General features: G+C 32.4%; 1 protein-coding gene across 1 annotated transcript; it reads right to left on the bottom strand.

Moving 5' to 3' along the window:
- Positions 1-786: 786 nt before the first annotated feature.
- LOC127704660 (uncharacterized) lies at positions 787-10,632 on the bottom strand. The gene is made up of 5 exons (XM_052208794.1): positions 10,543-10,632; positions 7,712-8,402; positions 6,848-7,298; positions 5,375-5,398; positions 787-3,893 (listed from the first exon to the last, which is right to left on the bottom strand). Coding segments are annotated over exons 1-5 (3,969 nt in total). The 5' UTR covers positions 10,545-10,632; the 3' UTR covers positions 787-1,092.
- Positions 10,633-11,257: the final 625 nt, after the last annotated feature.

Below are 11,257 nucleotides of genomic sequence, written 5' to 3' on the forward strand. Positions count from 1 at the left end.
ACATATGGTGCAATTTTTCCTATGTAGCAAGGAACAAAAAAAAAAGATCGAATAAAGAAAAAAAAAAGGCAAAATAAACATGATAAAGGACTAAAAATTCCAAAAGTTTATATATGTCAATGAATTAGGCAAATTAGAGTTTCGATGGTTCTTTTTGTCCGGATACGTCTATACTTGTGGTGCTTTGTGGTTTCACCAGCTCTTTAACAATTGTACTAGGTTTTTGATTTTCAAAGAATTCGACCTCGTGACCATCGGATACAAGAACTACTTTATCCTAACTGGATTAGTAAACATTCAAGTGAAGATTATATTACCGGCTTATATTAAAATTTTACAAAAATAGTTGCATTTACAGAAATTTTGAAAACGACTGTAAAATACTTAAAATAATTTTGTCATAATGACATCAGTGCACAAACAGTTAAATGTGTCATAAGTTGGTTTGAAAAGTGACCATTTAGTAATATGATAACTGCTATAATGTTGACCGAAGAACCGAAGTACATATGAGTTGACTGTCTCATTTTTTGTTACAGAAGTTTTTGAGGAAAGAAGATATCCCCTATTATTGAAAAGGCCACAAACAGAACATGTCTTACCATACATTATTAAAATCTGTAGACACATAAACACTATAGGCAAATTATGATGGTATGTCACAGTTGACAAATGAAAACTGAATTCATAGATTTAAGTATTAAGATGTCCGTCTAATATGTTTACGCAGTGTACCTTATCTAACGCTCACGAAAATATATGTGATATAAATAATTCTAAAACAGATTATTGTTTGATACTTTTATCTTTGATTAATATGAAAAAAAGTTCTATTTGGTCTTAAAAGTAAGTTTTGTATGAATTCCGTCATGTGAGGAGTACAAAACAAGTTAGACAAAATTAAAACCCGTTAGAATAAACGACCGTCTGTTGGAATATCAGTCCATTACACTACAAAAATTGTTATCGATTATACAATTCCACAGTTTGATCATTTCTGCCTCGGATGTAATTGTTATTGGAACCAGTGTGGTTTTCCACGAAGGAGTATTTTTATCAAACAAATGCAGATAATATGTTTCAAAACTTCTCTTAATTACCATCATGAACATCATCTTCACTGGTCTTTGAGTTGAGTTTGTCCTTGCTGGCAAGAGAGAAATACCACGAAAATGGAATGGCGTATTCACCAGACGAGTTGGTACATCTTATTGTTTCTTTCACCTTTTTAAAAAATGTTTTATATCGCTTAATATGACAATATAGTTTTTCCATTCCCGAAGGACACATTTGTTCTGCATCATTTTTTCGCGCCCGAAAGTTAGTAAATCCTTTATAGAAATAAATTAAAAAGTGAAGACTATTTGGTGATCCAATAAAAAATGCACATTTAATTAACAATTCGTAAGTTTCATTTAGTTTTAACAAAAGCTGTTCAATACATTTGTTGTTTTGAACTTTCATACCTAGATTGTATACGCATGCTCCATACTCTTGTGTCTGTGCTTTGTAATTTACTCCGTCTTCAAAATCTGTACCAAACAGTATGTGTTCCTCAAACTTTTCTTCTAGAATTACCATTAATGATGCAGTGTTCTTATCAGTTTTGTATATTTCAGTGTTTATTACTTCCCAAAGGCCAATGATAGTCTTAATACTTCCGTAGGTTAGTAAGTTTGTTTGCATGAATTCTATGAACCGGGACACCACGTCCGTTCGCCTGCCTTTTGCCGATATCCCGTCGATAATATAACGAATTTTACAGTGGTTTTCTTTACTCCTATATGTATCTAAAATGCTGTCTAGGAATCTATTGACAAATTCATAATTTCCTTCATCTACTCCAATTCTATATAAAAAGTTGCCGATTTCCGCCATTGTTTTATAAGTTTTATTTTCGTCAATGATAGAAATAAGCTTTACCTGAAGTGATGTATCGTCTAGTTGATAAAACTTATAATGTTTGATAGTCGAACTCTCTGGTCTAAAAATTAGACAAAAGACATTTATGTCAGCATATTTAAAAGCACAATCACGAATGATGTCGGAATTGATTTTCAAATTCATCAAACAGGTGCCTCTTCTGGTAAGTCCATTGAGAAACTTCGTCATTTGCTCTGGTTGTGGTGGTAATTTAGAAAGTCTTTCAAGAAATATTTTGACAAATGAAACATATCGCCTTTCAATAATGCAATTTCGAATATATTCTCCTATCATTTCTGGACAACCACGAATAATTTGATATGCGAATTCACAGATATCATTTTCTTCTTCTGTGTCACTTCTATCGCTTCCAGCATCTTCTGCCTGTAGATCGGATAAGCTTTTGGCGTCATCCGCACTGTCATCGCTACCAGGATCTTCTGCTTGTAAATCGAGTAAGCTATTACCATCATGGGTACTTTGGTCGCTGCCAGGATCCTCTTTCTGTAAATCGAGTAAGCTTTTCACGTCATCAGTATATTCAGATTTATCGCTTTCATCAAACTTGCATTGTTCTTGGTAGTCATCTTCCTCATCTTGACCTTCAATTCGCGGAGGAAACCATGGATGAGATATTCCTACAAGTTTAAACATTTCGCAGTGACTTAGAAGAAAATCTTTCTCTAGAAAATAACAAAGCTTATCAATGACTAATTTAGGGTCAACATGGATAACAGATGATTTCGGGTCAGGTTGCTTTAAGCTAGGTCTTATATATTGTAAAATGAATTGGAGTTCACAGATGTCCAGATTCATCAACATTTCGGGGCATTCGTTACCGAATGAGACCAGAACAGCATCATGTACAGCTTGATGTTTAAACATGTAGGCCTTTCCTAATGTATCAGGACAATTATCTAGGTAAAACTCATTGTACCTAGAACTGTTGATCAGGTATCCACCTTCAAGGCTACGTATAGCTTGTTGGACCAATGTTTTTCGTATCTTTGTTTCCCTGTTATCAAATAAGGAAAATATTCTCTTGAATAGTTGATCATTTTCTATATGACTTTCTATTATATTGTTATCGAAGAAATTATGTTTCAAAGCAGTGTAAACTAATACACTGTACTGATACCGACATGATAATTTTTCAAAGCTTTCTGAGAATAGATCGTTGATCTTATTAATTAAGGATTTATTTGTGTTACGGAAATATGAAACACCAAGACATGTCAATGATTTATCACAACAAAACATACGACACGTTTCCGGAAATCCAACATATGTATCACTCATACAGCATGTATAAATTGTGTCGGTACATATTTGGATTTTACCGCATGGTAACTGCTGAACATTTGCAGTACATTCAGATGAACAGCCAGGCAAAGGATCGTAGTCAAAACATACATCTATCTTTAATTTACTTTTGCATGGGCTTATTGCATTATATCTCATATGACTCAAAAGAATGGTGATACGTTCTTTGTCTGACAGGCTGTAATCATAATCCAAATTGAGAATGCATTTCTGATGAAATATGTCATGCTTTGCTAAAATGCTTTCCTCGCATGTTGGGTCGTTTCTGATGGTAAACACCATTTTTAAAAGAGTAGACGTCTTTAAACAACTTAACAAAATATCCAGAATATTTCTATGGTAATCTTCGTAAAAGTCAACGCTCGTTCTACCAAACAGATCCTCGACAATTACAATATTTTTATCGGTTAATGAAATTAAATCTCTGTACTTAATAACTTCTTTGTCCGAGAAGAAAAGCGGAATGTATCCTTCATCTTGGTAAACAGATGCTAAATGAAGAGCTATCTGTGTCTTTCCAGATCCTCCTTTACCACGGATAATTACTAGGTTTTGTTCTTTTAATACATTTTTCCCCTTATCAAGTGCAAACGTTTCAACAAATGTTTCATCTCCTCGGTGACTTTTGATTCTGGCAATGCTGTGATCTATATAAATGTAAAAAACTGAATTTATATTACGTTTAAGAATTGCGAACAGTTTCTTCGAACATATCCCAAAGGTAGATATTAGATATTGACATTTTGAAAGCCAAATCTGTAAAGATGTAATAAAACAAATTTACAATTGTATTAAAAATCATCTAAACGACAAAACGTTGGTGCTATGATTGGAAAACCGTATTCACACCTCTTTTATCACAATTTTATGAAGCTGTTGGGATGAATCTGATGCTCGTTTGCGAAAATTATTTTTTATCAAAAAGAGGCGGAAGATACCACGTAGTCATTCAAAGCTCGTAAACCGACAAAGACACGGCAAAACACGAAAGACCACGAAAACACAAACAATAGTCTACTGGAGACCAAATATTGGAACTCCAAATATATTTAACACAGAAGTTCAATATCACAAAATGACATTTTATGAATTTCGTGCGTCCGATGCCCACTTCTAAATTTTCCTACATCAGAAACGCTCAAGCATAAACATTTATAAGACAAATATTTTGAAATACTTATACACGTGAGTAGCAATTTAATCTTAAAGGAATTAAAAATAATAGCTACATATATTAAAGGTTAATTTTGCCTAAAAGAGTTGGGAGGTTATTTATTAATAATTTCTTAACTTATTAACGGGAAGTTTAGAAAAGTATATTATATAAAGGCAACAGTAGTATACCGCTGTTCGAAACTCGTAAATCGATAGAAATAAAAACAAATCCGGGTTACAAACTAAAACTGAGGGAAACGCATCAAATATAAGAGGAGAACAACGACACAACAAAAACACAACATTAACATGTAACACACACAGAAACGAACTATAATATAACAATGGCCATATTATAAATCATATCAATATACCGAAAAAATGACTTCTGTGTTTATTAACATACATTATCATTAAGTAGTATAGAGCCGATGGGATATTTAGAAAAAAGAAGAATCTAGCCGTATTTCTTGACATTTGCGACACGTAAAATATTAAAACAATTAAGGTAACCACTAATTTATCAAGATAATATAAGCATATACACTGTCGCTACAGTGTCTTTTATCACCAAGTCCACAGCAGAGTTTAAAATCGTATGGAGTAACTACCACATGTATGCGATGATTGTTTAAATTGCAGGAAAGCTCTTAAGGCAGGTATTTTTATTTACAATCGAATACAAGTATTTGCAGTCTACGCATATGTTGAATAATTCCTATTCTAGGTAGAAATATTTGTTTGTCATAAAAAGGGGGACTCAAGTCTCATTAATTGCTACGTCAGAACAAAATAAAAAAATTGTGTATATACGCTGATGTAGGTTAAATGAGAGAAGCTTTAGACCAGATGATCTAGTTTTGCCCGATACATGTTCATGCACGTGTCCAAAGTCAGGAACATTGTCAGTATTACCGTACATATTTATAATGACATTTTGTACAAACCTAAAGAAAAATGTAAGATATCTCACCTATAAGATTTTGCTTTCTTAAATCTGTAATGAAAAAAAAAATTACACAATCAAATTGTCTTTCATTTAAAAACTCAAAAAATACAGCAATATATCAGCATATTCAACACACAATTTTCTCTAGAATTTCATTGCTTGTATATGTATATTTCTTCAGGTATAAATATATGTTTTCGAAGGCTGTCTTTGTGTATTTTAAGGACATATCAATGTGAAGATTAATCGTTCCAATACATGTTAAATGTTCAAAAAAGTGCTTTATTTGTATATATTTGGCAAAACCTTTCGAAATTGTGGGTTCTCAATGCTCTTCAACTTCGTACTTTATTTTGGCCTTTCTTAATGGTTTTATTTGAGCGTCACCAATGAATCATTTGTAGAAAAAACGTGCGACTGGTGTACAAAAACCTAATCCTGGTATCTATGATGAATAAATAAAGGCAACAGTAGTATACCGCTGTTCGAAAACTCATTAATCGATAGAGATAAAAACAAATCCGGGTTACAAACTAAAACTGAGGGAAACGCATCAAATATAAGAGGAGAACAACGACACAACAAAAATACAACATTAAAATGTAACACACACAGAAACAAACTATAATATAACAATGGCCATTTTCCTGACTTGGAACAGGACATTTTAAGAAAAAAATGGTGGGTAGAACCTGGTTTTGTGGCATGTCAAACCTCCCGCTTTTATGGCAACGTCAAACACAACACCAAAACGACAACATCACATGACAGGACCACAATACAAATAAATGGGAGAACATATAGGACAAAGAAACACACGAATAATAGCTAACAAAAGGTACTAGGCTTAAAATTCAATACTCCAGACGTGCGTCTCGTCCACACAAGACCAACCAGTGACGCTCAGAAGAAAAAAGTATGAAAGCCAAAACAATTACAAAGCCGAAGAGCACCGAGGACCAAAACTTCAAAAAGCTGCGCCCAACACGGCCAGGGTTTTCTGCCTAGGACAAGAACATCCTTATTATTTAGAATAATTTATAATTTTGCAAACAGTAAATTTTATAAAATGACTATATAATAGATATACATGATAAAACCGAAGTGCGGACTAACTACAGAATAAAAACGGATACATTACATAAAACAATTTAATCCAACACATAAAAATACACAGCCGAGTTAGCCAAAGCCTCAACGCACAAAGTGACGTCACATTTGAAATTTAAAAAAAACCACACAAAGTGACGTCACATTTGAATTTGTAAAAATATTTCCCAAAAATAAGATAGGATTAGGATTGATTCAAGATTAGATTTGTAATACTGACATTAACTTGGATAGCCAAATTGTCCTTATTGAGGAGAACTAACAATGATAAATTGTCACTAATTCCGAATGGAGACTATAATTATTAAATGAGTTTTTAAAACCACAATTCGTTTAAATGAATTCATCGTACCTAAATTAAAAATAATTCCAAACTGACAGAATTACCTAATATTCCCAATTTGGCCACCTCAATGGTCACTTTTTCTTTAAGATCCACACTTATGTTGTCAATTTTATCCTTTATCTCTTGTCTTGTCTGTTCGACGTGTGTAAGAATACTTTCTGTTTTTTCTTCTGTTGTCGATCGAATATTGAGTTCAGTCTGATTTAAATGTCCAATGAGTTCCTCGTGATTCAACTGCAGAACTTCTCTCTCTTTTCCTATTGTCCTCATAACTTCTTTGTTCTGTTTATAGACTTCGTCATTGAGTTTCACCTCATTACTTTGTATTCTTTCATATAAAATTTCATCCCTTTTATCAAAATCCAACTGCATGCCTTCCATTTTTTCTGTAATTGTTTTATTGTGAGATGAAATATTGGTGGTGATTTCCAAAATGTGCTGAACAATTTGATCATTGTTTTGTTTCGATTGTTCTCGTAGATTATTTATTTCCTGTAGAAGAAGTTGAACTTTTAAACTCTTTTTGTTTTTATATAGTAAATGACTATTCAACTAAGAATTTCATAACGGAACATACATATAGAATACACAAGGACATTTGAGTATGAATAAAAAAAGACAAAAATGTAGCACATTAAAACTTAAGTTGTTGCAGGAATATTCATTTTCATTTAGAAATAACTATTTATGGACGTTAACTTGTAATAGTAACTTATGAATATTTGTATTAATAGAGGTTGATTTAAAGACACTTTAATTGTGCCGTGATTATAACCGTATGTTAGCCTTTAAACGTCTTTTGTTACTTGTGTCTTTTGGCTGCTGTCTCATTGCTTTAAGATATATCTGTACAGAATGAAAATGCAGTTTTTGTATGTTTTATATGTGTAAAGTATTAAGCTTACCATTCTGATGTCTTCATTTTGTTGAATATCATGTAGCAAACAAATCTGGTACTGTTGACAAATTGTTTCATCCAATGGTCGAACCTCAGTATCTTTAAGTTTCTGTTTCATTTCACTTTCTTTTTTGCATGATTTTGCAATTGTTAGAATTACTTTTTCAATTTGATTTTTGTATAGAATATAGTCAGTGTCTGAACATCTAGCTTCTTCTGCATGTCCATACAATTTATTCCGATATCCAACAAGGTCATCAACTACAAGGCGTATGCTGCTATTCTGAGGACAGATGGTGGCAAAATTAATCAGTAGACAACGAAGAAGTGTTAAATCCAGATGCTTTGGTGTAAGTGTAGTTTTTGCTGGACAACAATAGAATTGTAATGAGCTTTTTATATTATGACAAGACAGTTGTTGCCCATTTTTGTCTAGAAGTACATTTAATTGATCCGGATGTAGAACTCTACTTGGGGGAGTTGTAAGTGGTAATCTGCCATTTATACATTGGCAACATGTATATCTGTTAAAGCATAAATGATATATTTCATGTTGATTCAAGTTTATAAAATCCTCCAGTGTTTGATTGCTAGTGTTTAGTTCATTATCTAGCAACAAAATCAACGACTCTTTCCCGTGATCAACAATAATTGTCGAAATTCTATAAAAGTTTTCTCTCTCCCGCTGCGTGCTTAACCTAAAACCATGAAAATGAAATAAGTTAGATGACTTTATTTTTTAACAAAACTGTTACTTTAGGCTGTTTTGTGGATTAAAAGTTTGAACCAGGTTGGAGTCTCATGGCATGAAATCGAAATGCTGCTCTCGATAAGGAAAAAAGATGCCATGTTAGATAGTTTTAACCAAGATTATCCTCGCTATTGATGAGGTTCTTATTGCTCGATCTATAGTTTTTTTTTTATGTAGTGTCGAATGACTTTTTAGTTGTTTATTTTTCGTCGTTTTTGGTTTGATTGCCCTGATTTTGCCAGTCTCTTATCCTCATGTTTGTTTTGATTATCTCTTTTGTATCTTCTGTCTCTTTTTAACTAGGGTATCTCGCTAGGGATTGTTTCACATCACATCTATAGAAAAATCTCAAAATGTACAGACTGACATTAAAACCTTTATAAATCTGTAATCAGAAATAAACATTGAGAGCATTGATTTGTACGCAGTCGAGGTCTTGACGGTGACGTTTAGACATGTAAAGTTTCTGTGAAAAAAAAGTCGAAGAAAATGAATCAAATATTCGCCAGGACTAAATTGTGATAGCTTGCAGTTTTGCTGCTTTTTCGGAAGTACTTAAATAATTGGCATGTTCGGCATTTTTAAAATTTGTTCTATCAAAATTAAATTTGGCTTAAGAAAAATGATTATTTCCATTTGATTCACACGGTTATGTATTTTATAGGTTACTTTTTGTAAATACACATAAAATATCTTTTAAATATAACATCAAGTGATAAAATTCAAGTCTACCCTATTGTCATGCAAAGGGATAAATGATTTTAAACAATTAATCGTGCATTAGATAATCGTTCCCAATTGTGAGAAACTGAAAGTAATTCTAAACATTTTAAAAACGAAAAAAAAACTTTATAAGTTTTATGCATTCGAAGCGCTTTTCTAGATTTACCTTCATCATGAACACTCGAAGCCGAATATTTGAAAGCCAAGGATGTATAAGAACTAAAACAGCTGAAGCGTTATATTACCAAAAAAGTTTTATAAAATCTGTTTTTGTATGGTTTAAAATTCAAACATATATATCGATTACATTGTGTACAGATATTAAATGTCTCATTTACGATTCAAAGTTTTTACCATGTTGCTTTAAATCGGAAATGTAACAGTGATCTTATCTATATTATGGGTCTTTTGTCTGGTCGCTTTATAGCGCATTGTTCCAATGCACCGATACATATTATTTAATCAATAAGTGACTTATAACAAAACATACAATCAAGGCACTTTAAAAAATTACACTTTTGAAAAAAACATACACACATGCACACTTTTTGGAAATAAGAAATGTTTTCATTTTTATCAGATATGTGTCGATGCTGAAAAGCTGGCCATCTTTGTGTAATCGACTAATGACGATAATATAATGTAGTAAATGTTGAAACATTTTGGAGATATCATTGGAAAAAGTACGCGACCTATAAACATGTATTTATACAGCCTTGGCTTTCAAATGTTAAGGTTTGACCGTTCCCGATGAAAGTAAATCAAGAAAGGCACTTCGGACGCACGAAATTAATTTAATGTTATTCTAATTGAATTTATTACAGTTAGACTGTTTGCTTTGGAAATGATACAGAATTGTTAAAAAATAATTTTTTATCTAGGGGCTTTTTATATGGTATGGTGTCCATGTTAAAGGACACACGCTGACCTATAGTTGATTACCATCATGAACTCTGATGGATAGTTGTCTCTGTGGCAATCATACCACATCTACTTATTTTTATATAAAAGTAAATGAATTAGCTAAACAGAGATAGAATGATTATCATTACTATTTTTTTTTTCGTATCTATTACTTGTTATTTAAAACTACATTTTATACTTTGAGGTTAAGCAAACAACCATTAGTAACGTCTATTAAACTCTTTGCATAGGTAAGACATTAAAAAGTACACAATGTGTATTGTTGAAGAGTGCCTCTTGACCCTTACATGTCATTGTAAACACTTTGTTGACAGAAAACCCATATATCTTTTTATCATACAATACCTTTTTAATTTCAAAAACATCACAGGTTCGTTGAGCTTTTTTATCGATTTGATAATCCAAACGTTAAATAAATTATAACAATAACGTATACTTACATTTTAATTTAGAAGTTATCGCTTCGCATATGACTCCAATTGCTTTCAAAAGACTTTAAATACTTTTGTTGGTAATGTAACCATAACTTCGCAAAAGGAAACAGGAAGTGACGGGGTATATTGTAAAAGATCAAATTATTTATAGAAAATATTGGAAAACAGTAACAAAGGTATTAAAATAAGACAAAAATAGTGCAGTTATTGATAATAAGGGGAGAACCCCAGGTTTTTGGTGAGGGTTCGTGTTGCTCAGTCTTTAGTTTTCTATGTTAAGTTTTGTAAAGTCTTGTTTTCTTTTTGAAGTATTTTGATTTTTGCCATTGTATTATCAATTCGTTTTTCGAGTTATTAGTTTGAATATTCCTTTTGTGTCGTCCAACTCTCTTTTAATGAAACCTGTATAAATCATCAACTTTCTCCAATCAATAAACGTATGATGTGACGAAGACCCATCAAGTCATGTTTTTACTTCCGTATGACAATATTGCTACTATATATTATCTCACGATGTAATCAATATAGGAAACGTTAAGACCATTTTGATCAGTTGCCAACAATAATCGAATGGTGGCGGAAAAGCGGAACATGACCAAACTAATTCAGTTAGTGCTTATATCAACACGACGGGTGCAACATGTAGAGCAAGATCAGCTTTCCCTTCCGGAGCACATGAGATCTCTTCCGATGTTTGATTGGGTTTGGGTTCCACAGGCTT

Source organism: Mytilus californianus, unplaced genomic scaffold (assembly GCF_021869535.1).
Source record: "Mytilus californianus isolate M0D057914Y unplaced genomic scaffold, xbMytCali1.0.p SCAF_6, whole genome shotgun sequence".
Taxonomy (NCBI): Eukaryota; Metazoa; Mollusca; class Bivalvia; order Mytilida; family Mytilidae; genus Mytilus; species Mytilus californianus.